Source organism: Danio rerio, chromosome 17 (genome assembly GCF_052040795.2).
Source record: "Danio rerio strain M-AB ecotype USA chromosome 17, GRCz13ab, whole genome shotgun sequence".
Lineage (NCBI taxonomy): Eukaryota > Metazoa > Chordata > Actinopteri > Cypriniformes > Danionidae > Danio > Danio rerio.
The window spans coordinates 56,393,609-56,420,733 of NC_141037.1; the positions used below are offsets into that span (position 1 = coordinate 56,393,609).

The 27,125-nt window shown below is 38.8% G+C and overlaps 3 protein-coding genes across 7 annotated transcripts in view; 2 read left to right on the top strand and 1 right to left on the bottom strand.

The window, feature by feature from the left end:
* The window catches only part of galnt16 (UDP-N-acetyl-alpha-D-galactosamine:polypeptide N-acetylgalactosaminyltransferase 16), a 375,091-nt gene extending 354,538 nt beyond the window's left edge, over positions 1–20,553 (top strand). The window contains exon 10 of the transcript XR_015513887.1: positions 20,367–20,553. The gene's annotated coding sequence lies outside the window, so the exon portion shown is untranslated. The remainder of the gene's footprint in view (positions 1–20,366) is intronic.
* Positions 1–27,125, top strand: part of zc2hc1c (zinc finger, C2HC-type containing 1C) — an 835,825-nt gene that overhangs the window by 233,350 nt on the left and 575,350 nt on the right. The window lies entirely within an intron of this gene.
* Positions 294–14,504, bottom strand: zgc:113377. 5 transcript variants are annotated; one of them, XM_087291185.1, is made up of 5 exons: positions 14,463–14,504; positions 11,946–12,112; positions 7,294–8,271; positions 4,274–4,304; positions 294–2,974 (listed from the first exon to the last, which is right to left on the bottom strand). In XM_087291185.1, exons 2-3 carry the CDS (start codon positions 11,998–12,000, stop codon positions 7,379–7,381), a joined length of 948 nt encoding a protein of 315 aa, XP_087147311.1. In that variant the 5' UTR covers positions 12,001–12,112; positions 14,463–14,504; the 3' UTR covers positions 294–2,974; positions 4,274–4,304; positions 7,294–7,378. The 5 variants fall into 5 exon arrangements, with proteins under 5 accessions (XP_087147311.1, XP_087147310.1, XP_087147314.1 ...); XM_087291187.1 differs by having other exon boundaries at positions 709–2,974; positions 14,469–14,504; XM_087291186.1 differs by having other exon boundaries at positions 709–2,974; positions 14,271–14,504.

The window sequence follows — 27,125 nt, forward strand, 5'->3', positions numbered from 1 at the left end:
GAACCATGGATGCATATGCAGATGCAAGAGACAATCTGTTATGAAAACTCAAGTCTTATGTCTTACCAAACTAGTTCAAAACTGGTTTAATCAACATTCAGCAACAATATTCTCACTACACACATAGTCAAGAGCATAAAAAGGAATCAGTTTAACCGGTGAACTCTGCTGCTATTTGGGGATTTCCTCCTGGATTTTGCCTACCCAAATTTAAAAGCTGATCCTCGAATCAAATATCTCGTTTGTCGCGAGGGGCATGAATGAATTCCCTGAATGAAAGAGCCAAACTGCAGTTAAAGTCCAACATTTAATAATCTGGCAAATAATTCAACTACAGATGTCCATGTAGGTGAAACACAATGACTGTAAAAAATACACCATCACTTTCTCGTGTGTGTATTTTGACTGAAACTCGCGCGTGCCCAAATAGACACTCCCACACCATCCCACTTTAGTTCCTCCGACACTCCCCCCTAAACAGAGCTGGACACGCCCACTTTTCTGACTTTTTCCAAAGTAGAGGTGTGAAAACACCCTGCTGAAACGAGGGGGTTTCATGGCCCTTTAAATCCACATGCAGAGGTGTAAATGCAAAAATTTGGTATCATTTTAAAGAAAACCCTTTGAACTTTCATAAAACACTATTGAAAGTGTTTAAAATATCTGTATATGCCGTCTGTGTTATAATAAACACCTAAAAAAAGAGGCTTTTTGTATATTTTTTTTAATGAACTCAAATTTGAAAGTGTACCTTTTAGGTTCTGTGTGGTCTAGCGTGCTGTAATTAATTTAGGTGGTTCCTGCACATGTCTGTAATCATAGGAAAAAAGACAAATGTCTCCACCATAATCTATGCAAAAGTTACTGTATTCCAACTGATGAGAGGTGCTGTACAAGCCACAGGGAGCGATCATTGTGTTCATATTTCACTATTCTTTTGTTTGATCAAACATAATTCACTGTGTTTGGACCACATCGGACATATAAAAGGATTACTTATGCACATCACCTCAAAAACAGAGGAGAATGGCCCTGAAGAGCACAGCATAAGGTAAGAGATGACAGCTGTCTGTGCTATCTGGGGCTGCTTATTGATCATAAATGTATTGTTTTTACTTCTGCGCCATGGAAACACCGCGATTCATTCGGCAACTGTTTGATATGCGAATATAATTCAGTAAAAAGAATGCTAGAACCGTATGAGCACCGGCAAGAGCTTTCATTTGAGCTATAACTTGTACATGTGTCATATGAAAAATATGAAAATGAACCAATGTAAAATAGCCAGCTCGGGTATCCAAAAAACTGTGTATTTAAGTGTAAATAACTTTTGAAGAGTACAATAAAAACCAAAGTGATGCATATGAGCATAAAACAGATTCTACACTTTCAAACGAAACCACTTACGGGGGTCTAGTGCAATGCTAGCCCTTTAAATCTTAAAGCAAAAGTAGATGACGTCACTGACCCGGTATCGGGTCCGCAGAGTTGAAGTGGTTAAAAAGAATTAACAATTAAAATAGCTAAATTACTGTAGACAATATCATAACAATAGAAACAGCTGTTCCCCGTCATCAGGATCAGTAATTCCACTCAAGAGAAAAAGAGAGACCTGGTTTGTGTGTCTCCAGGGCCCGTTTTTTCAAAAGGTTTAATCCGGATGAAACTGATCCAGATTGAGAAATCCTTTTTTTTTGCGATCCGTGATCACGTAATCTAGCTTATTTTTTGAGGCAGTTTTTCAAAGCAGGCGGATCTCAAGTCTGCCCTTGGTTTGCTGTAGTTTGGTCAGAGTCAGTTGTTTCTCTGTGGGTTTTCATGTGTCTCTTAAGCTGTATCAAATGAGTGAAACTCTTCGGACACTGATCACATGTGTACGGTTTCTCTCCAGAGTGAATCCTCTGGTGGTGTATTAAATCTTGAGCTTTAATAAAAGTCTTCTCACACTCAAAGCACATATGCTCTTCCACATCAGCGTGGCTCTTTTGATGATGCTTTCTTAAATTTGACTGCCGTGTAAAACTCTTTTTACACTCAGAACATAAATACAGTTTCACCTTTGTATGAACTTTAAGATGCCTCTTCAGTCGTGAAGAGCTCAAAAATGTTTTGCCACACTCACCACATTTGTGTGGTCTCTCTCCAGTGTGGATCATCACCCACATAGCAAAATTTCTCTGGCCCAGCTCTGGCCCACACAATCAGGTTTTGCTTGGCCCACATGTCGCAGTGAATTACGGTACATGACTGGACCAAATCTGGCTTCCAGACAAGGGCCAAACACGGACCATATTTGGGCCAAGTCTCAGCCAAGTTAATAACTCATAACTGGGCCTGAACTGGGCCAGATAGGTTGGTGTGTCACGATTGCAATGAAATTGATAAACCCATGGAGTGATGCGCTTTAGGCACACTATGGGCACGCTTTTTCTCAAAGTGACCTGATTGGTAGAATTTTTTTTCTTTACTCAAAAATGATTTTAGTGTATTTTAAATGTGGGTCAAGACTGGCCAAACTCACATGGCCCACTTATCAAATTTTTAAATCTGGGCCAAATACTACGTTTTTCATCTGGCCCAAATCTTGTGTGCCACCTTAAAAACGGTGCCACCTCTGCCAAATGTTTGGCCCACATGCTGTATGCCAGTGCTGGATGAATGCCTGCTGTGCCAGCTTTTTGCCAAATCTGGGCCAGAATTCTTTGCTACTAGGGCACGTGCAGATTAAGAAATGATAATTGTCTGAAACTCTTCCCACACTCAGTGCAGATGAATGGTCTCTCTCCAGTGTGAATCCTCATGTGTCTACTAAGAGATGATGACAGTCGGAAACTCTTCCCACACTGAGTGCAGACCCAACAACTCTTGTTTCTTCTGTTCATAAAATAAACATCAGTAGTCTCTAAAGTAGATATTTCTTCAGCTTTGATAAGCCGTTTCTCCTCTTCACTCTCCTCATTCTCTTTAATTAGGTCTGAAATAAAGGTAAAACAAAGTTCAGTTTTTAGTAAGTCATAAATGTTGAGCAAATGAAAAGACACTGAAAACTTTGAGTACAAAATATTGACGCACATTAATGTCAAATAAATCAGATCATATTTACTTAAGTCTTATATAGTGGTCGACCGATATATCACCAAGTCTTATGATATTTCTCATCTTTCAAATGTCAGCATCAGCTGTTTCAGCAGCCTTTTAAGCCCCCGCCCCCTTACAAAAATAGCCAACAGGAATCCTGCAGAAATTATGAAATCAAGACAAATTGACAATATGTGCAGGCAATTCCTACAGGTTTCAGAATGATGCAGTACTCTCTGCAGGAATCCTAAAGGATTATTTTTTTTCCCTGCAGAAAAGCTGCTGCCCTGCAGGAACTATAAAATCCTGTAGAACACTTTGACAAAATGTGCAGGAATTTTCTACAGGTTTTTACAAAGAATCCAAGCAAGTGACAAATCCTACAGGTTTTTATAGTTCCTGCAGGACTTGCAGGAGTTACTTGTTTTAATTGGAATGAAAGAAAGAAATGCCGTCACTTATTGTTGGAAGCAATACAATACGAGTTCTAACAGATAAACAATACAACAAAAAAATAAGAAAATAAATGCATAAATAAAGTATACAAATAGATCATAGGCAATTATTAAAATCAACTATTACACTAAACCAGTGGTTCTCAAACTTTTTTCATCAAGTACCACTTTCAAAAAAAAGTCTCTCCAAGTACCAACAAAATGAGCAGTATTGAAATACAGTAGCGTAGTAGGCCCAGTAAAGCAGCTAAAACTCTGCACAGTTAAAAAAAACGTGGCAGATTACCTCAGAAATATAGGTTATATGTCATATATGGCATATTATATACATAATTTTTGATAAATTTTGAAATATATGTAGCATGTACATGACATATTTCCTTCCTCCGCGTACCACTATTGGGAAGCCTGCGTACCACTAGTGGTACACGTACCACAGTTTGAGAACCACTGCACTAAACCATTCAAATTATGCATTTATGCAAACAAAAAAGCTCTACACTTTTATGTTTTATTTCTATACTTTTTTCATTTATTAAAAATGTCAATCCAGTTGTCTACTGTGACAGTGCGGCAGACTTTTTGACAGCGTTGCGGCTGTGCACACTGTGAGATTACGTTCTCCTCTGCTCTTTGAGCACATTGGCTGCTTGGTATATTTAGATTGTGGATATATTTATTTGTTATATTACACTCATATGTTTGTTATAATTATTGTAAAATCAGTAATAAACACCAACCCTCAGTTCTTCAGTCTCTTCCTGTTTAATTCTGCAAAATCAATAAGAGATAACTATTTTCAGTTCACATTTTCGTTATTAATCACAAGCTTACAGGATGAGTTGGCCACAGGATAGATTATTCATTTGTATAGCACATTTATAAACAGAAAAGATGAACAGAGACAGCAACTGTTGATCCACTTAAAAAAAAAAAAAAAGCACAAATAATAGCATCACAACCTAAAAACACAACATTGTATTACTTTCAGCTCTCATGTAAAAGAATAAAACAATTCAATTACATATTAAAGTTATTATTATTATTTATTATCGTCAGTATACAAATATATGTCTACTAAATTCCGTTCCTGTTCAGTCGCACTTAAATGAGTCACAGATTTTATTTCTTTTTTTTTTCCAGTAGTTTGTTTGTTTGCAAATGATAAAGAATTCATTCTATCGATTTTCTATTTAAAATAAAATGATCAAAATTATATCTGTTTTATAGCAAAATAATAACAACAAGAGGTTAATTATAGCCTATCAAACACAATCAATTTAAACAGGGGTTCCCAAAATTTTCAGCCTACGACCCCTAAAATAACCATGCCAGTGACTCGTGACCCCCAATATCCTCTGCGGTGGTTATAAATACAGAAACCTTGCATGCAATGGCGCGCACACACACACGCACCAATAGACCCAAGTCTATTCTTCGTTTAGTTTTTTAAATGTATGCGAGTGCTGTAAATGGGCCAGAAAGTTTAAACTGGTGTTATAAAATCATTCTGCTGCATCTGACTCTATTGCTGTGTCTTTATTATAATGTAATTCATCGCAATCCAAGAGAATTATAAGCTACTATAGTAACTATATAGTATATAGTAAAAATAATTGACTATTTTTTCTCTTCAGTAGGTTATGGATAAAATATGGTAATTCTTATGGTTTAAAAATAAAAAAATTTTTTGGAAATCCTCAGGCGACTCATCCTCAGCTGACTATATTGACGAGCCTCACTAAACAAGTCTTTTAGGAACAAATGAAAGACAGTCAATTTCGGTTTTAGTCAATATTATAGCCTATAACACCCATTTACATTATTTTTACATTTTATCTTTGTAGTCAAACTATTATATTGATGTATCAAATAGTATATAAAAATAAAATAAGTGATATCTCATCATGCTGATGATTTGCTCCAAAGGAAGCATGTGCAGGGGTTGGACCAGGGTTGGACCAATCTCAGTCCTGGAGGGTCGGTGTCCCTGCAGGTTTTAGCTCCAACTTGTACAACAGTACACCTAGTAAGACCTTGATTAGCTTGTCCAGGGGTCTGTTTCAGAAAGGAGGTTAAGTGAAAACTCAAGTGAAAACTCCCTGAATTGAGAGAAACTCTGGGTTTTCCGTTTTAAAATGGCAAGTTTGTTAAACTCAAGAAATCAGGGTAAGTCAAGCCTGTTTCTAAAAGAGAGTTAACTTTAACTCAGAGTCAGTTACTGTGGCAACTTACTCTGTGAACCTAACCTGGTCCGGAGCAGGTTTTATTCTCTAAACTCTGAGTTTCTGTCGGCCTCCTTCCCTTTTTTAAAGATGAAGCGTATTTCTCGCCTTAGCCTTACGTTTCCACACACCTATTTTAGAGCTCATTTTGGAGATGCCCATAAAAACGATTGATGACAACGTCATGATTCACATAACTTTTGAAAATACGCATAATAAAACATGTGCATAACTGAGGTTAAACTTTTATTTGATAAGATGCACATAAACTACGAAGTGCACTTAACAAATTACAGTATGAACATTAAAAAAAGGTTTGTTAAATGTGTGTGAATGGACAAACCAGCAGACTGAGCACACTGTAGAACATCTTAAATGTTGTTTTAGTCATTCTAAAATGCCTCAACTGTTTTAGTATCAGTGTATATTATTAATTACCGCCGAGAGTCTGGAGCGTGTCTCCGCGTCTCATGGCTTCAAACGCCCCCACGTGTTCATTGTTTGTCAATTGTCTTCTGAGGCGCAAGTACGTTAATTGAATAAAAAATCATTGACGCAGCTTATTCTACCGCAGTAAATTCTGTTTTTACTGTTGATATTTGGCGCAAGTTAATCAGGAAGTGACGATTGTGTTCTCTTCGACTCTTTGGATAAAAACGCTGCTTTATTTTTAGGCGTTATTCCAGTTTTGCATAAATTTATGTAATAGCCTGTATTTTGATGAAAACACAGCTATTGCCTACATTTTTGTCACACACAAAACAAAGTAACGTACGAGGCTTGTCCTTTTTTTCATAAATAACTAGTTTAACCTTCGACATGCACTGTTACTAGAATAATGGGATTATTATTCTGTCTAAAAAATTATTTTATTATTGCTTACCTTCTTAATGTTATATAAACCTTTATCACTTGATCAATAAAAAGGCAGACACACAACAAGTGCACTGTTAAATCTATTAAAACTGATAAAAGTGTATAAAAGTTTAGAAAAAAAGTATAAACGTCACACATTACATTACTTATTTTATTATACTTAAATGTTTAAATACTTAAAATGAAAAATTACGCATTAACTTGAGCAGCTGCTTTCCCACGCTGTCTCTGTTTCACTGATGGCTGCTTCATTTTAAATATTTACGCTCATATTTGCTATAACTTTGCATGAGCAGATCAAGTTCAGCTGGGGAAAGAAATGGTGATCTCTTTTTTAAAGATGTTGCCGTAGTCACTCATAATATCTGCGCTCTATTGATAATGCCTTTTTATAGTCACGGTGTGCGCGCTTAACTCTGAGTTGGTCTACACAAAGTTGATTGACCCAGCTCATATCAGCTATTCTGAAACCGAAAACTCAGAGTTTTTAATCTCTCGGTAAATCAACTCAGAGTTCAAGTTTAAACTCAGAGTTGTTTGAACCTCCTTACTGAAACAGGCCCCAGGTGTGTTTGATTAGGGTTGGAGCTAAAATCTGCAGGACACCGGCCCTCCAGGAATAAGACCCCTGGGTTGGACAATAAAACTGAAACACTGACCGGTTTAATGTTGGAGGGTTTGACCAGCCTTGTGGCCAATCTTCACTGATATGAAACACCTTTTGGACGCAAGATGGCATTGATGTCAAGTGTGCTGCTTTTCTCCTTTGTGGATTTTCATGTGTTTATTACGCTGAAACAAATGAGTGAAACTCTTCAGACACTGTTCACAGGTGTACGGTTTCTCTCCAGTGTGAATCCTCTCATGTGCTTTCATGCTTCCAGACTGACTGAATCTCTTGTTGCAGTGTGAACACTTGTACGGTTTCTCTCCAGTGTGAATCATCTGATGTGTTTTCAGGCTTCCTGACTGATTGAATCTCTTGTTGCAGTGTGAACACGTGTACGGTTTCTCTCCAGTGTGAATCCTCTGGTGCTGTTTCAATTGTCCAGCTGTAACAAAAGTCTGCTGACACTCCAAGCACATATGCTCTTTCACACCAGTGTGGATCTTCTGATGTTTTCTTAAATTTGACTGCTGTGTAAAACTCTTTCCACACTCTGAACATGAATACGGTTTCTCCTTTGTGTGCACTCTAAGGTGCATCTTCAGCTGTGATTTTCTCATAAACGTTTTGCCACATTGATCGCAATTATGTGGTCTCTCTCCAGTGTGGATCATCATGTGCAGGTTGAGGTAGTACGATCGTGTGAAACTCTTCCCACACTGAGTGCAGGTGAATGGTCTCTCTCCAGTGTGAATCCTCATGTGTTTGTTAAGGTGTGATAATCGTCCAAAACTCTTCCCACACTGAGTGCAGGTGAACGGTTTCTCTCCGGTGTGGATCCTCATGTGTTTTTCAAGGGCAGACGACAGTCTGAATCTCTTCCCACACTGAGTGCAGACGCAACCATTCTTGCATTCTTGAGATTCTTCTTCTTTAATAAAATATGTATCAAAAGTCTGTAATTGAGGTAGTGTTTCAGCTTTGACATGTGGTTTAATCTCTTTACTCTCCTCATTCTCTTCAATTAAGTCTGAAATAAACATAAAAATGTTAATTTTTAGTAAAAAAAAAAAGCAAATGTTGAAGAGTGGAAAGGCACTGAAAACATTGACATCTTTTAATGCACATGAATGTAAATTAAACCAGTTCATATTTAGTTTGGTTTTTAGCAGTCAAACGATGTGCTGATGTTTCTCATCTTTCAAATATCAGCCGATAAATTTTGCTGTTTGGCCGCTGAGTTAGAGATATGACTTGGCCAGGTAACCTGGCAAGAACGGTCTCCACAAGAATGTGAGTTGATTCCCGGCGTTCTTGAAATTGAGAAACAGCCATTAGCCCCTTTCACACAGTGATACCGATAAATATCCGGAATATTTACGGAACGACTTTACCGGTAGATTCAAAAAAGCGCTGTTTACACAGACGAGGACGTTACGGAATTTTTCCGGAAAAGACCGTTCACACATCCATTCCAAAATACCGGTAAATTCTGACATCATTAACCAGAAATGAGCCTTAAACGGCTGCGCTTGTATTTGTAAACATTTGACTACATCACAAACTCTGTGGATGATCAATATTGTGAACAACTTCGATGAAAACATACAAGTTAGAAAAACACTTTTGCATGTTGAGATGTTCATGATGTGTGTGCTGGCTCACCAGCTGCTTCACGGGCACACGCGACACAGAGCTTGAAGGTAAACAAACAACGGCTTATCATAAGCATATTATCGATAATTATTTACACGGTTGGCATTAAGAAAAAAAACATATAAATGATATCTGACTAGCATCTAGCAGCTAAAGGTGTCTGAAAAAATATTCAAAGGCTTTTATTCTCATAAACCACGCGGACGTGAATGCGTCTGACTGTTCTGATTGGCTAAAGTAGACTTCTCACGTCAGCACGTTCTAGACGTGCATGCGCTCTTTCCGGCAATCTTCCTTCTGCATTCACACAGCGCAGCATTCCGGCAAATTACCGGTGATGTTACAACTTCTCTTTCTGAAAAATAGCCAAAACGAATTTACCGGTATTTTCAAAAAGGACCCGTTCACACATACAACCATTCCGGAAACTTGCCGGTCATTTTCCGGAAAGGTCTGTATGTGTGAAAGGGCTTATTGTCTCATTTGCTGTCTGCATTCAGCGAGCTCGCAGGTTTATCATGTAAACAAATGTTTTAATGATTAACGGACATTTAATTTCACAAACCTGCAAACTTCTGATCCAGCTGTAGGATCTAAAGTGTGATATTGTATTCAAACCTAACCATTCTGGATGACCATGTGCACTCAATGGTTCATACAATGTTTTCTGACAGCGGTTCCATGTATCAAGATGATAATGCACTGATACACACAGAGACTGGTGCCAGAGTGGTTTGATAAACATGAAATTGAAGTTGAACATCTCCTATGGCCTGCCAGTCACCAAATCTAAATATTATTAAGCCACTTTAGGATGTTTTGGAGGAGCAAGTCATTAAACAATTTCCTTTACCACCATCATGCATTGACCTGGCCTCTATTCTGCAAGAAGAATGGTTCAAAATCCCTCTGGCCACTGTGCCGGACTTGTATCTCTCATTCCCAAGACTAACTGATGCTGCATTGGTTGCTAAAGAGGCCGTACACCATATATTATAGCCTAAAACCAGGTGTTGCAGATTCATTGTCCAAACCCTGTAGATACTAAACAGCATGGGATCTAAGTTGGATCACTGAGGCCCCGTTTACACTAATGCGTTTTCGTCTTAAAACGCATAAGTTTTGCTACGGTTACGCCATCCGTCCACACTACGCCGGATTCTTGAGCGCCGAAAAAGGAGCGTTTTGAAAACACTGGAGAGGCCGGTGTTATCCTAAAATGCTGCTGCTCCGTTTCAGTGTGGATGAGGAAAAACGGAGACATCTGAAAACGGAGGCGGGGCTGCTGAGATTCGCTTCCTGATTGGGGCTTTTGTGTCATTGCGTATCCTTCCCTTATTCGTCAAGCCCCTATCACATGACTATACCACATGGCTTTAACGTTATCGGAAGACAGTACTGTAAACAAAATCACGGACACAGAAATGGGAGCGTTGTTTGCACTATTGTCTGTTTTAGGTGCCATTGTGCGGTTATTCATTTGTTATGTTTAGTAACAACTCAACCTCGTCGTCTGTCCACAAAAACACCTCTCTTACTTTCTTTGCCATCGCGTTCATTGTTCAACCGGCGTTTTTTGACTAACAATAACCAAATGCCGAGCGAGACTGTCCTGTTTATACTAGAATGCGCATGCCCAGAGTGCGCGAATGTTCATGTGATATACGTTTATGGTGGCGTAGTGTGGATGGAGATATGTTCAGAGACGCTAAGTGAAACGCTAGTGTGGACGCAGATCGTTTTTGATCTAAAACGCCAATTTTAAAACTAAAACGCACTAGTGTAAACGGGGCCTAAGACTAAGTGATGCTGCATTGGTTGATAAAGAGGTCCTACTACACCAGGGGTCTCAAACTCAATTTACCTGGGGGCCGCAGGAGGCAAAGTCTGGGTGAGGCTGGGCCGCATAAGGGATTTCACAAAAAAAAAAGTCCTCAAATGTCATTATTAACAGTTTTAATTATTTCTTCTGAACATGAAGTGTCCTGAACATTAATAGAACATTGAGTGAAGATTATGAACAGTTCTTCTGAACATGGCATCTTTTGCCTACTTCTTGCTGCCAGAGACTTGACAGCGCTTCTTCTCACAAATCTGATCCACATTTGGCTTTAGAGCGGAAGCAGTTGAGACCCTCAGTATGGCTTGAAGATGATCATCATTAAATCTAGACCTGTACTTTGACTTATTGAAGTTCAAGGTGGAGAATAACTTCTCACACAAATATGTGCTCCCAAAAAGGCACATGGTCCGCTTGAACCCCACTCCAGTCACATCAGTCTGTATCTACCTACAATATATACAAGATGCAGGCTGTAGCTAGGTAGGTGGCAGGCTGCAGATAGGTAGCTAAGTGGCAGGCAGGGGCGGGAACAGCTTACCTTGGTTCTGGCCGGCGCGAGTTCCCTCCTAACACTTCCCGCCCGTCACAGCGTCTAACAAAGGGGCGGGGTGCGTGGTGACGTCACCGGCATCCCCGCCCCTTTGTTTACACGGCGGGCGGGGAATGCCAGTGACCGCTGTGTACGGATAGAATCAGCGGAGCGGGGAGCGCTCTCTCTCCCCGCTCCGCTGATTCTGTCAGTGTACAGCGGTCAGCGCGGGCCACAAAATATTGCACTGAGGGCCGCAAATGGCCCGCGGGCCGCGAGTTTGAGACCCCTGTTCTACACCATACTAAAGTATTATTGTGGTCTAAAACCAACTGTTGCAGTTTCATTGTCCAACCCCTGTACATACTAAACAGTATGGGTCGCAAGTTAGATCGCTGAGTAAAAGCTAGAAACCATAACAAACACTAGTCTTATTAGATTTAATATTCAACAAACCTGCTTTTACTGAACATTTGATCAAAACATGATGGGAAACAAAGAACATACTTCAGTCCTTATTTTCTACAGTTCCATAATAAAGTGTGTTTACTTTTCAGTGGCTTTGTTTAAAATCTTTAGTTTTTGTCGTACGACAATAATTCAGATGAACTTTTCAAAACTTTCATCATTATTGTTCTTCAGCCTCGTTATTGAAGAATCAGCAATAAACACCAACCTATTAGTTCTTCAGCCTCTTCCTGTTTAATTCTGCAGGGTTCTGGATCACTCATGTTCTCTCCGTCCTTCAATAAGCTCTGTCTTTGCAGATTTCACTTCTTCCTGATGGGAATATTCCAGTATTTATAGCAGAGGAGACGGAGCTTCACTGAAGGAGGAGCAGATCTGCCAAAACCAACAAAATGTGAAAAATGTTACACACAGTTGCAGGTAAAAGTATGTGAGCCCTTTGGGATTGCTTTGATTTTGGCATCATTTCACTGATTATGTGTTCTGATCTTCATCTAAGTCACATCAATACAAAGCTTAAGCTAATAGCACACAACCATAATATGTTTTCATGTTTTTGTTGAACACATTGTTGAACACATTCACAGGACTTTCTTGATTCACTTCAAAAGTTGACTATTGGCGATGATAAATAAAAAAGGCGCTACTTTAGATTATCTTACATTAAATGATGTGAACACAATGAGAAACATATTTAAAATCAGCAGCAGTAGAATGTTACGATTAGTCAATGTTGTGGTTTTCAGCGAATGCTAATAACTTTACATTTGTTCACTGAGCAGTGAAAGTTTCTACTCTTTTCAAAAAGAAATATTTGTTGTTCAGTTACTATTTATAATTTTGATATTTCAGCTAATTCTGATGCTTAATATCCCATTGTCAGCATGTTTATGTCAATATCATAATGCGAGTATAATAGCAGAACAACACTTGTTTTGATTTTTGTTTAAATTTGGGATATTTAGAGAAGTATTGAGGTAAAGTTGGTTTTATATTCCAAATTCCAAATAACGTTTGATGGATTGGGATTTCTGCTTTCCAATCAGTCCCAGCATGGATCACCATATACCCTTTTCCCCCATTACTTTATTAAAATTATTATTTGAATAAGGAATAAAGTTAACACACTGCTTAATATAAGAATGTTCAGCCCGTCACTTTGTAACTATTTTCAGGAGCAACCAAATTAGGTCAATAAAGGTAAAGTTGGTTTTATATTCGCAAATTCAGACTTTCCCCATAATAATATAATTTCCTAAAAGTATTACTTGCAAACTCTAAATAGTGAAATCAAATTAGCAGCAAATTCACAGTCAAATAAACAGTGTTAATGTTGTTTTCAAGTCACACTTGCATGCTAATTCCGATCAAATATTCAAAGTAACATGGTAAACAATACAGAGACTTCTAAATGAACAAATGTGTGAATATAAAACCAACTTTACCTTTATATTAGGCCAGAGCTCTGCTAAAAAATCCAGCTTAAACCAGGCTGGTTGGCTGGTTTTTGGCTGGTCGACGAGGCTGGTTTTAGAGGGGTTTTGACCATTTCCAGCCTGGTCTTAGCTGCGTAGGCTGGAAAATGACCAGCTAAATCAGCTTAAACCAGCTTGACAAGCCTGGTTTAAGCTGGACATAGCTGGTTTTGGCTGGGCTCCCAGCCTGGCTAGGCTGGTCAAGCTGGTTTTAGCTGGTCAGCTCAAATGGCCAAAACCCCTCTAAAAGCCGCCAACCAGCCTAGGCTGGTTTAAGCTGTTTTTTTTTCAGTATGGAGACCTCGAATGGAACTAAATGGCTTGATTGAAAACAACTGTTCAACTTGCTTTCCTATTTGTATTGCTATGTGTTAATACTGTCTAAAGTGATTTTGATATTATTATTATGTTAATTCTGTTCAAGATAGACTTTGTGTGGTAAGGATATAACTGCCTGAATGTAAATTTTACCGGTTGTTAACCAGTTTTGATAAAGACGGCTGAAAGTAAACTCAGCCCCGGGTAAGAAACAGATTGTACTTTAAGCGTGTGTGTTCTATTTGATTGTGGATCCGTTTTACAGGAATAACTTTACCTCTATAAATCATATTAGCAGCCAATGACTATTAAAGCACAACATTGATCACAGTAAAATAAACAGTGTAATGTTGTTTTCAAGTCACACTTGCAGGTTATTTCAGACCGAATATTTAAAGTGCAGTGGTAAACAATATAGGGAGTGTGTCACTGAACGAATGTGTGAATATAAAACCAACTTTACCTCGATTAATAGAGGTAAAGTTTGTTTTATATTCACACATTCAGACTTTCCCCTTAATAATATAATTTCTTTAAAGTATTATTTGCAAACTCCAAACAGTGAAATCATATTAGCAGCCAATGACTATCAAAGTACAGCATTGTTCACAGTCAAATAAACAGTGCTAATGTTGTTTTTAAGTCATACTTGCATGCTAATTCCGATTGAATATTCAAAGTAACATAGTAAACAATATAGAGACTTCTAAATGAACGAATGTGCGAATATAAACCTTTACCTCTATCCTCGATTCCAACTTGCATTATATCACTGGAAATAAGTGAAACACTATAACAAAGCCTAATGGATTCCACATTACCATCTAAACAAACTCTCTACAGTACAATAATCACCAATAACTACTTAATCAACAAGAGCACAACTTAAGGACATTGCAAAGGGCATGATTTAACAAAACAAACTCACTCACTTATACACAATACAGCTGGACTGGTTCGTCCGTTTCACTTCTGCTTTGTTTTATTCTTCTTTATGTTTATTGAGGTGTTGCAGACCAACTTTCAGGTGCATATCGCCACCTCCTGTGCTGGGGTGTGAAGGGATTTCTTTGATAGAGGCAAAGTTGGTTTTATATTGGGATATTCAGACAGTCTCCCTAATAATATCATTTCAGAAAAGTATTCTTTGCCAATTGTAAATAGAGAAATCATATTAGCAGCAAATGATTATCAAAGCACAGCACTGTTCACAGTGAATTAGATAGTGTTAAAGTTTGCATGCTAATTCCGATTGAATATTCAAAGTAACATGGTAAACAACATATAGACTTCTAAATGAACGAATGTGCGAATATAAAACCAACTTTACCTCAATTTTCCTTTGTCAGCCGGTGTAGTGAGAAATCGGGTCCTGCCTCTGAATATTATTACAAGACTTTATCTCAGAATTACATGATACAAACTCACAATTCTGCGTTTTAGGCCGTACTCACACTAGGTACAGTTGCCTCGAACCGGGCCAAAGCATGCTTGTCCCCCCTCCCGTCTCCCCCGACAGCCCGCGCTCACACCACAAACAAGCTTCGGCACGCTTACGTCATCGCTGCTGCGCTGTTCAGTGAGAAGCGCTCTCTCACTCAGCAACACAGTGGAGATTTCTCTAGTTATATCGTTTCAGTCGCTTGATATGCCGTCAAATATTTCGCCAAACAGTCCTTAGGGATGCGGGGACACACAGGCAGATATTTCGCCGAACAGATCCGCCACTTTTGGCGCTCATAAACAATCATAAAGCTCTCGTGCTGCAGGAATGAGGAGGTCTGCTAAAGGCGCGCAGCTGTCGTGCAGTGAGGAGTTTTCGTCTTTAATAATCTACGGCAGTTTGCGTTCACTGAACAGTAAGAATTATTAATAAATCCATATGAAACAGCCCCTTAAAAGTCACGTCTCGCTTTCAGTTTCGGGCTTTGGCGCGTTTTGCACTCACACACAAGCGTACCGCGCCAAAGCCCAAGTGAACCGGGCTCAGGCACACCTCTTCCAACCGGGCCAGGGTTGGCCAAGTGAACCGAGCTTGAGCCCGATTCAGCGCACTCACACTTCTCAAACGATCCGGGAAACGGGCCTGGGCACGGTATGGATGGCATAGTGTGAGTAGGCCCTTAAACTCTAGACAGAATTCTGACTAGACCGGCGCGTGCTTCAACAGAATAATCACCAGAACTACTTAATCAGCAAGAGTACAACTTAAGGACAATAACCTAAGAAAGACTTATTTAACAAAATAAAGTCACTTATTTCCCTGCTAAATATAACAGCTTAAACTAAAATCTGGTTAGCTGGTTTTAGCTGTTCGGCCAGCCTGGTTTTAGACGTGTTTTGGCCATATCTAGGATGGTTTCAGACATTTCCAGCCTGGTTTTAGATGGTCAAGCTAGCAGAAGACCAGCTGAAACCAACCTGCCTATGTCTGAAATCAGCCTGGAAATGGACAAAACCAGTGGCTCGCATAATGAGGGGCCCCATGTGGCACCAGGTCTTCTGCTAGCCTGACTAGCTAAAACCAGGTTTTATGTATACACTTTCTCAAGACATTGTCAAAAACAAGATTTCCTGATACCGACAGAGCTTTATGTGTACATTTTCCTAATGGAAATGTACTCTTTGTCATAATAATTATTTATGATATGAAGTGTTAATAGAAAACTTTGTGCTAGTGTAAACCCTGCTGAACAAAACAGTTTATACCAGCCTAGACTGGTTGGCTGGTTTTAGCCGGTTGACCAGTCTGGTTTTAGAGGGGTTTGGCCATTTCCAGGCTGGTCTTAGCTGGTCAGGCTGGAAAAGGACCAGCTAAAACCAGCTTGACCAACCTGGTTTAAGCTGGACACAGCTGGATTTGGCTATGCTCCCAGCCTGGCTAAGCTGGTCAAGCTGGATGTAGCTGGTCATCTACCAGCCTGATCAGCTAAGACCAAGCTGGTCAACCAGCTAAAACCAGCCAGCCAGCCTAGGCTGGTTTAAGCTGTTTTTTCAGTAGGGAAATCTGATTGTTTGGTATCATAAGACTCAGATGTTAGCCTACATATTGCTTCTATGAAAATATTAAGCAGGCCTAGCCTAGTTTGCTATCATTGCATCAAAACAGAGTGAAATTTGAATCCAAAGCTTGCTTAGTTAAGCGCAGTATAACTACAAAAGCTCTTGATTTGTTTTTCTCGCTTAAATACTCCATCTAGGCTTTACTTTGGCCTACAGCCTCACTGTGTGTTTTCATTAAAACTGCTATTGTGGGATGGTGAATTAATAATTTTACTGTGGGAGAGGAACATTCCTGAGCAACTATTAGTGAGAAATTTGAATTTTGTGCTGTCAAATTGATGAAGCTTGTTCCTTAATTTGCTGGTGTTTTTTGTAAGTGCGTGTGCTTTCTTAAATTGCAGTGCATGACGCTCTCTCGGCCACTGTAGTGAAAGCCTTTTAAGGAGCAGAATTAATAAATGTTCTCTCAAAATAATAAAAGTGTACATGTATGGAGTGGGTCTCTATTGTTTATTTTAAAAAAATTAAAATTGCAATTTATTATATTTATTATTAAATGTCCAAAATGAATAAAACTGTTTGGGCTAGTTTTTGGAGTTTTTTGTTTATGAAACTAACTTAAAGTAACATTTTTATGGTTTGGACAATTCATGTGTTTAATTCATGACATGATAAAATGGGTGAGGCAGTGGCGCAGTAGGTAGTGCTGTTGCCTCACTGCAAGAAGGTCGCTGGGTTGCTGGTTCGAACCTCGGCTCAGTTGGCATTTCTATGTGGAGTTTGCATGTTCTCCCTGCCTTCGCGTGGGTTTCCTCTGGGTGCTCCGGTTTCCCCCACAGTCCAAAGACATGTGGTACATGTGGTGTGTGAATGTGTGTGTGGATGTTTCCCAGAGATGGGTTGCGCCTGCGTAAAGACTTGCTTGATAAGTTGGTGGTTCATTCTGCTGTGGCGACCCTGGATTAATAAAGGGACTAAGCCGACAAGAAAATGAATAAATGAATAAAATGGATTGTAAACAATGACCAACCTGTCAAGTAACCTTATCACCACTAGATGGAAGCACACATTAGCGTTTATACCTCACCTACCCAGAGCTCTGAATAGTACCTAAATAAGCTAAAATGACACAAATTATTTCTTACATTAGACAACGATTTAAAGTACAGATGAAACTGTTAATTTTGTTTGTCACAGCAAGAAACTGCCGCATATTTTTTGGAACTAGTTCTCGAAGAAAATATGGTACGAGATGACAAATTTCATAAATGACAAATTATTGCCAAAGTTCCGTTTAGAATACCAACATGTTATTTTGGGGGTTTTGAACTACAACAAAAAATAGAGAAGGAAGCGTATTTTATTAATCTTTTAATAATATTTACAAAGTACCATATTCACAGATGCAAACTTAATAACCAAAAATAATTCTATTTGTTTTTGCTATAATAATTGAATTAAAACATTATACAAACAACATAAAGCAAAGCACTAACCAAAAGCCTTCAAAACCGCTTTTTTACTTGAAACGTTCAAGATCTTGTAATTTCACAAGGCCCTTCTCTGTTAGTATGTATACTTACACATTGTCTTATATATTAAAAATATTTATACAGTTGAAGTCAGAACTATTAGCCCCCTTTTGATTTTGATTTTCTTTTTTAAATATTTCCTAAATGATGTTTAACAGAGCAATGAAATTTTCACAGTATGTCTGATAATATTTTTTTCTTCTGGAGAAAGTCTTATTTGTTTTATTTCAGCTAGAATAAAAGCAGCTATAAATTATTTAAAAACCATTTTTGGAATAAAATTATTAGCCCCTTTAAGCTAATTTTTTTCCGATAATCTACAGAACAAACCATCATTATACAATAACTTGCCTAATTACCCTAACCTGTCTAGTTACCCTAATTAACCTAGTTAAGCCTTTAAATGTCACTTTAAGCTGTATAGAAGTGTCTTGAAGAATATCTAGTCAAATATTATTTACTGTCATCATGGCAAAGATAAAATAAATCAGTTATTAGACATGAGTTATTAAAACTATTATATATATACATATATATATACACACATACACACATACATACATATATATACATACATATATATACATACATATATATATATATATATATATATATATATATATATATATATATATACACATAAATATTTCATTTCTTTTCATATTGTTTTAAATGTTTTTTTTTAAGCATTAATAAAAAATATATAAATAAAAGAATAAAAGTACTGATCAAATGTTGACGTTTTATTTTTGTAGTGATGTTTTGTCTCTTATTCCTAATTAATATTTGATATATACTTCTTCACTCACAGCCTAATTTGATAATTAAGGCTAAACCTAATTAACAGTGAATTAAACAATACTTTTTTGGTGCAATCCCACACTGTTAAATGCTGGATCTGTGTTGCGACAACACAAAGGAATGAAGTCAACACATTGATTTTTAGAAATATAATTGGATTGAGCATAAATCAATCAAGTTCATTCTTTCATTCATTTTCCTTCAGCATGGTCCCTTATTTATCAGGGGTTGCCAGAGCGGAATGAACAGCCAACTATATATATCCCTCATATGTTTTACGGAGCGGATTCTCTTTTAGCCGCAACCCAGTACTGGGAAACACCTATACACAAATTCACACACGCACTTATACACTACAGCCAATTTAGTTAATCAAATTCACCTGTACCACATGTGTTTGGATTGGGGTGGAAAACGGAGCACTTGGAGGAAACCAACACAAACACGGGGAGAACATGCAAACTCTACACAGAAACGCCAACTGATCCAGCCAAGGCTTGAACCAGGACTCGAAACAATGACCTTCTTGCTGTGAGGTGACAGTGCTAACCGCTGAGCCACCGTGCCTCCTATCAATTAAGTTGTCCCCCCCCCCCCCCCCAAAAAAAAATCTTAAGAATTGTGCTGATTCCGATCAATTTAAATAAGTAGTTTGAACAAAGAGCAAACACCTTTTTTGAGTATAATAAATAGTGAATTACAAAATACTTTTTAGTGCAAGTGCCACACTTAAAAAATTATAAGCTGGATTCTACACAATTGATTTGTGTTGGGACAACATGAAAAACTTAAGTTATTTTTTAGTTTTTACAAATTTACGTGGATTAAACATAAAACAGTTTAGTTATCCAAAAAACATCAAGACTTGTGTTGTTTCAGATGATTTGAAATAAGTCATTTGAACAAACAGCAAACATTTCTTAAATGCATAAAAATGCAGGCTGGTGTAATGTTTTGTGAGTGGCCTTTGGACATGTGAATTTTACATTTGCAATTATTTATTATTTATCAAAATTTAATTTATTTAACGGTGTGTACATTTTTGACTTTTCTAAAGCATAGAAATACCATTATATGCTTACAGATATTTCAGAAAATGCTCAGTGAACATTTTTGTTTATCTGAAAAACAATGCTGAAGTCAGATATTCTGCTTTGAAAATGTGCGTTACATGCCGGTGTCAAGAGAAATCGAGTCCCCCCTGACAATTGGGTCCGCCTAGTATCCTATTGGTTTACTGGAGTTGTAATAAGTTTTGTTTGTAGCGCCTGATAAAAAAATAAATAAATAAAAATAAATAATAATAATAATAATAATAATAATATATATATATATATATATATATATATATATATATATATATATATATATATATATATATATATACATACATACATTAATACATACAGTTTATATATAATGTATATATATATATATATATATATATATATATATATATATATATATATATATATATATATATATATATATATATATTAGGGATGTAACGGTATCAGAATTTCACGGTTCGGTAATACCTCGGTATGAATGTCACGGTACGGTATTTATTGAATCATTTACAGGAAAAAAAAAAACTTTTGAAAATACTCCAAAAAAGTGCCAAAAGTGTCAATGACATACAAATTAGTCATCTATCTGTAAGCTTTGAAACACTAACTTCAATTTTAATAAAAAAAAAAAATTATTAAACCATGTAAAAAAATAAAGTTTCAATTTAGTATTGTTGAAAACTCATCACATTCAACATTTAATCACTCACTCACTTAGATAGAGATGGGTTTAAAGGAAAATTATCATATAATTATAATCTGGTAAAAGCTGGTATCTCTGGGTATTTACAATGTCCCCTGCAACAGAAAAAAACCCTCTCATTTGGGACTGAGGTTTCTGGGACAAGAGAGATAAGACTTGGCCCATGTTGACAGCAGTGGGGTAACGTTGTGCATTGTCTTTCCCCCACTTGAGAAGACAAACCATGAGTGAGATAGAGATCTCTTTGCGGTACAAGTCAATGTCTGCATCAATCTGAACAGTGTGCTGTGTTTCTGCAGTCCCCATGACTGTTATTAGTCGTATTCCCCAACTTGCAGGCACGTGCACACATAGGGCTCAACCTGTGCAGTGCACATGCCCTTTTTAGTCTTGGATAGAAAATGCCCTTCCAAAACGATCAAAAGTGCCCCCGCGACGCGACACACCCTCCGTCCAGTCCAGCCCTTCAGTAGGCGCGCGACAACACCTCTCTTGAATATGCGCGCTCAACCCCCCCTCGGCGCTTTACAATACGCGCGCCACAACACAGCTGATCAGAACGCGCGCGACAGCACCGCTATTCAGCACGCGCGCGGCGACAACACCCGCTTTAGGTTCGATCATTTCCATCTTTTTTTCATCTCCGCTACTAGCAGCACACTCCATTTCCGCATTACTGGATCTGTAGCGACAACAGACCGCAAAGGATTATGGCCACGCCTGGGCTGATGGGAAATGTAGTTTCAGCTACGTCCCGTTCGCTTCATTCGCCTGAGCAAATTTTCTCAGAAGACCTATAGTTTTACCGAGTCATGCGACTTCGATAATATCGAAAAAAATTAATATTGCGGTATGACGGTATTTACAATACCGTTACATCCCTAATATATATATATATATATATATATATATATATATATATATATATATATATATATATATACAGTATATATATATTTATATATATATATATATATATATATATATATATATATATATATATATATATATATATATAAAATTTTTGGCTTGAACTATCCCTTAAACCCGAGACAACATAGTCAACAAGGCATATGTTATAACTTGATGAATAATAACAGCTTATGAATTGATTGTGTGTAAATCCAGCATGATGTCTAAGTGGCCTCACAAAACGTCTTTAAGGAATGCTCTCACACTTGCTTGGTTTTTAGTATAGATGAAAAAGAGGTGAAGCCTGTACGAGTCTTCTGGCTACAGCTAAGCTATAATTAAACGCCACTTAATGTTTTGACGGATGGTTGCTAAAATCCACCCTCATTGTGTCTTCCCTCCTCTAACAAGCATTGGTACTGTTCATGTTATAGTCGTCCTTGTGAACATCCGCCGCTTGCTGTAAGCATTGCGTGTTTTGTCTCGTGTACATGCTTTTAATTCGTTTACAGTCTTTTTCCACTCCCAGAATCACACAATAAGAGTAGCATTTATGGAAGGTGTGTACCGTACAATGACATGTTACTTACGTTTGTATCTCTATCGGAAGCAAAGAATTTCCCGCCTCAGGCCCTTTCACACCGAATGCAAATGTTTCTTGTGAAGAGGTTTGGGAGTAGAGCAACTGGATTTCTGTAGAGCTAATCAAACTAGATGTGTCACATTTGTCCGTTCAACTGTTTGATTGGTACGAATCGTACAAAGAAATAAGTTTTGGGTTTCGGAGTTTTGAATCCCATGTCCTGATTATCAAAGACTTAATTAGTGCTTAAAAGGTCATTACTGTTATGATGATAAGAAATTGGGGGTGACGCGGTGGCGCAGTGGGTAGCACGTTCGCCTTACAGCAAAAAGGTCACTGGTTTGAGCCTCGGCTGGGCCAGTTGGCATTTCTGAATGGAGTTTGCATGTTCTCCCCATGTTCGCTTGGGTTTCCTCCGGGTGCTCCGGTTTCCCCCACAAGGCCAAAGACATGTGGTACAGGTGAATTGGGTATGCTAAAATTGACCGTAGTGTATGAGTGTGGGTGTGAATGAGTGTGTATGGATGTTTTCCAGTGATAAAAGATTCTGGTCTGCAAAATATTCTAAGTTTCTAAGTCAAACATTTAAAAAAAATGACAAAGTTTGAGATCTCCGAAGTCTTTTGGCGAAGCTGTTTATTGTCACAGCATCAGTAGCAACAGAGACAGGTCGTTCGAGTGTCTGCCGAACATAGGCATGCACATAGTTTAAATACATTTCTCTGTCTTAATACTCCACCCAAATTCACACATTACACACCGTCATCAGCTTCTTCGCTAATGATATCCTAAATCTCTCAGGTGCCCGCCACCAATAGAATCTCAGGGTCATACAGGGGTCTTACCCATGTCCAGTTAAGGTCTTTCCTTCCTGTTTCAAAAGTGATGACTCGGCCAAAAAAACAATGCTCAACAATATATCTTGTTCACTGTCCACTGAGCTGTCAACTGTAAGTTCAGCAGAAGTTCATTGGTACTCATAATTTTTTAGATGTCATTACAAATGAGTGTGGGCCAAGCGGCAACCTCCTGCTCTCCCTCAGGAAGCCAATACGGAAGTAACTAAAACTGCAATTCATCTGAAATTGCGCTAGTCCTGGCCGCTCCTGGCTCCAAAATAGAGCAAATTTCAATTGAGCCCACTGTTAGAATATCCAACTTTACAGCAGAAAAAAAGGTGTTTACAGCCTGGTACAAAAAAAGATTTTGGTTAATACAGCTAATATTACCCTTCATGACAACTGTGAGGGGGTGAATTTTTTTTATAACTCAACCGTTTCCTTTATATTAAGTTATATTAAGTTTGCATAATTAAGGGCGTGGCCACTTGAGTGACAGCTAGGTCTCGTTGGTCGCCGTCACGTCACCTCAGCTGAATCCGGCAGATTAGCCACTGAACTCGGCATGTTTATCATATTTCTGTGTTGTTTTCTGTGGCTTTACACAGTCATCTGCCTTTTGGACTTGTTTCCTACAATTACTAGATGGCATGGCATGCTGTGTGCACTTAATTGTGCTCACAAACCATTCACGTGGCCTCCGTTTCCCATGTGAGTAAAGTTACATACTTATATACCTTCTCTATACATGTATTCGTTTTATTTAAGATCATTTATCGTTTTTATTTATATTTAGAGCTGTAATGCACTTCAGAATCTGACGAATTAATTAGCTGTAGGCTCTAGAACAGTCATCTGAAGCGTTGTCATACAGTGTCATGCTGGATTTCATCAATAGTCCTACATTAACTAACACAGACTATATGTGAAGTGTTTGGAAGTAATTTGCGTTTTCCTCCTGTTAAACGAAATAAGAACAATGTTTAGTTGCTCAATGTTTTACAGCAGTCTTTTTAAAGTCTAAACGCTTTATTGATATAGTGTACAGCCAAGCACATGTGGTCAATACACAAACGAGTCGCAGGTGATAAAGTATTAAGCGTTCTCCCAAAGTAAACCAGGTGTCTGAACCAGGTCCAAGCTAAATGCCAGCAGGTGTCTGTAGCTCCGCTCACTCTCCGCCTCTTTGCCCTTGTTTGGTATCCCGCCGTGGGTGTGATGACACGCGAACAAAATGGCGACGGTTGGCCGCGCCTACTTGTGGCTTCTTTTGCGCTCTTTAGAAACCTATGGGTGACGTCACGAACACTACGTCCATATATTTTACAGTCTATGGTGTGGGCGCACGTGCAGGTGCGCCTTATCATGAGTTACAGAACAGAACGCAGGTGTCCTTATGGCCTTGCATCCATAGCCGAGACCACCTAAGGCAATCTTGGACCGATTGATTTGGCACAGATCCAAGCGTGATCGCCAAACAAACAAACTGCGCTAACTGGGCAAACGAGACAGGTTCCGAAACAAAAGTCCAAGTGTGAAAGCACCCTCAGCAAAATATTGTTTAATTATCATTGCTGAGATAATCCCAGACCCCTCAGTCTTCCAGCCAAAATAAACATCTTATTTAAGTCCATATCACATACTCTTCATTTTATTGTGTAATGACCAAAGGCATTGCACTGTGGTACAAGATTACCAAGCTGGAAATATCTGAACTCCCAGTCCCAAGACGAATTCATGTGATTAGTTGTTGGTGTATTTAGAGTTCCTTTATCCTCCAAAGGAGACATGGTGAGCTAATAAATGACCAAATATTAGCCAAGTCATTAGAAACACTGAGTGTTAAGAGTCTTGGAATGTTGAAACCTTCTTGTTAAGCTCTTCAGCAGCATTACGTCCTGCTGAATGTGTCTGTCGTTTTAAAGGAACCCTATCTAGTTTCAGCCTAACCCCTCCTATTCACACACATGCACATACACACACCCAAGAGGACTTCAGAGATCAGACTCTGCCCCTCGGAGGCCGAGTGTGTTGTCCTTAATGGATGACAGATGTCTGTGAAATGAAGCTGTTGCGTGAGTGTTTCATGTTATCTCGCAGCATGATGAGCAAGGAAACAGCTGGAGATGAACAAAAATGTTTAGGCACTCACAATACTGCCATTTATTATCCTTTGGTGCATGTTCTGGCTGTAATGCACCCTTGTTTCTTTGAGTAATATATTGGTATTAATAAAGTCAAACAAAGGAAAGAGTTCAGTAATGGGAGGAGCGCCCATGTTCTTCTCACAATAAATCATTGCGCTTGTATGGTTGGGCCGAGTGGAAACTGGTAATTAACCATTAATGGGCCTGCATCGTTTGTAAATGACAACAAGAAGGCATGTTTGTAATCAGCCACTTTTCACTTGTAATGGTTGCCTGAGCTTGATTTTATTCAGTCTGTGTTGTAGATTCTGTCATGTCTTTAAATATAAATGTTGTTTTCCAGCAAAAACTAGCAGGACCTGATTTAGAAGACGGTTCCATCATTAACTGATAACCACACAAGAACAAATGGCTGACATGCACTACTACTTTGAAAAAAAAGTTGACACAAAACATTGTTCTAAGCCAATGGTCGTCCACACTCAGTCCTGGAGGGCTGGTGTCCTGGAACATTTAGCTCCAACCCTAATCAAACACACCTGAGCCAGCTAAACAAGCTCTTGCTAGGTATACTAGAAACTTCCTGGCAGGTGCGTTAAAGCAAGTTGGAGCTAAACTCAGCAGGACACTGCCCCCCAGGACACCCCTGTTCTAAGCCCTAATAGTTTATTAATTCTTTAATTAAAGGCAATGCTGACATAAATGAAAATGGCTGAATGTAGAATACGCTAATTTTTTTATTATTCAGTCACAAGATGGACCTGCAGAAAAATCCAGCTTAAACCTGCCTAGGCTGGTAAGCTGGTTTTAGCTGGTCGACCAGGCTGGTTTTAGAGGGGTTTTGGTCATTTCCAGGCTGGTTTTTAGCCATTTCCAGCCTGGTCTTAGCTGGTCAGGCTGGAAACTGACCAGCAAAATCCAGCTTTAACCAGCTTGACCAGCCTGGTTTAAGCTGGACATAGCTGGTTTTGGCTGGGCTCCCAGCCTGGCTAGGCTGGTCAAGCTGGTTTTAGCTGGTCATCTCCCAGCCTGACCAGCTAAGACCAGGCTGGAAATGGCTGGAAACCAGCCTGGAAGTGGCCAAAACCCCTCTAAAACCAGCCTGGTCGACCAGCTAAAACCAGCCAAACAGCCTAGACTGGTTTAAGCTGTTTTTTCAGTAGATGGCCCCAAACAGTCAAAAATAGCAGCACGACAAAAAAGCATATAAATACAGAACGCATTTACTGATGGTCAAGATTAATCGAAGGACCCAGACAAGCCTGTGTTATTTGTTGAACCATCGTTATTTGGTGATACCATACCTTGGATGTGGATCAACCAATCAAAATAAAGTGTTCCAGAGACTTGTGTCTTAATTATTCTAAATCATTTATATTCAGTGCATACCCTACTGAGAAAAACAGCTTAAACCAGCCTAGGCTGGTTGGCTGGTTTTAGCTGGTCGACCAGGCAGGTTTTAGAGTGGTTTTGGCCATTTCCAGCCATTTCCAGCATGGTCACAGCTGGTCAGGGTGGGAGATGACCAGCTAAAACCAGCTTGACCAGCCTAGCCAGGCTGGAAGTCCAGCCAAAACCAGCTATGGTTAGCCTTAACCAGGCTGGTCAAGTTGGTTTTAGCTGGTCATTTTCCAGCCTGACCAGCTAAGACCAGGCTGGAAATGGCTGGAAACCAGCCTGGAAATGGCCAAAACCCCTCTAAAACAAGGCTGGTCAACCAGCTAAAACCAGCCAACCAGCCTTGGTTGGTTTAAGCTGGATTTTTCAGCAGGGTAATCGGCACAATAGAAGTAGAAACTGGCTTATTTTCATTTAGGCACCTTTTACAGTCTGTAGTCAGGTCATAGGTCAACTGTTCTACACCACCAACAAGCCTTAAAAGCTATTTTGGAAATGAAGTTGAACCGTCAGTCCATGGTTGGTTAAAAGGTGTAAGTGATGGTTAAACTGTGATTGGTTTGATCAGAACTCTGTTGGTCTGACCAGGCTCTAATTGTCTCTGTTA

Coding starts and splice junctions, on each gene's coding strand:
- zgc:113377 (XM_087291184.1), bottom strand. CDS start 12,000: ATGAGTGATCCAGAACCCTGCAGAATTAAACAGGAAGAGGCTGAAGAA. Junction 8,272..11,945: donor AGAGGCTGAAGAACTAATAG/GTTGGTGTTTAT, acceptor TGTTTATTTCAG/ACTTAATTGAAGAGAATGAG.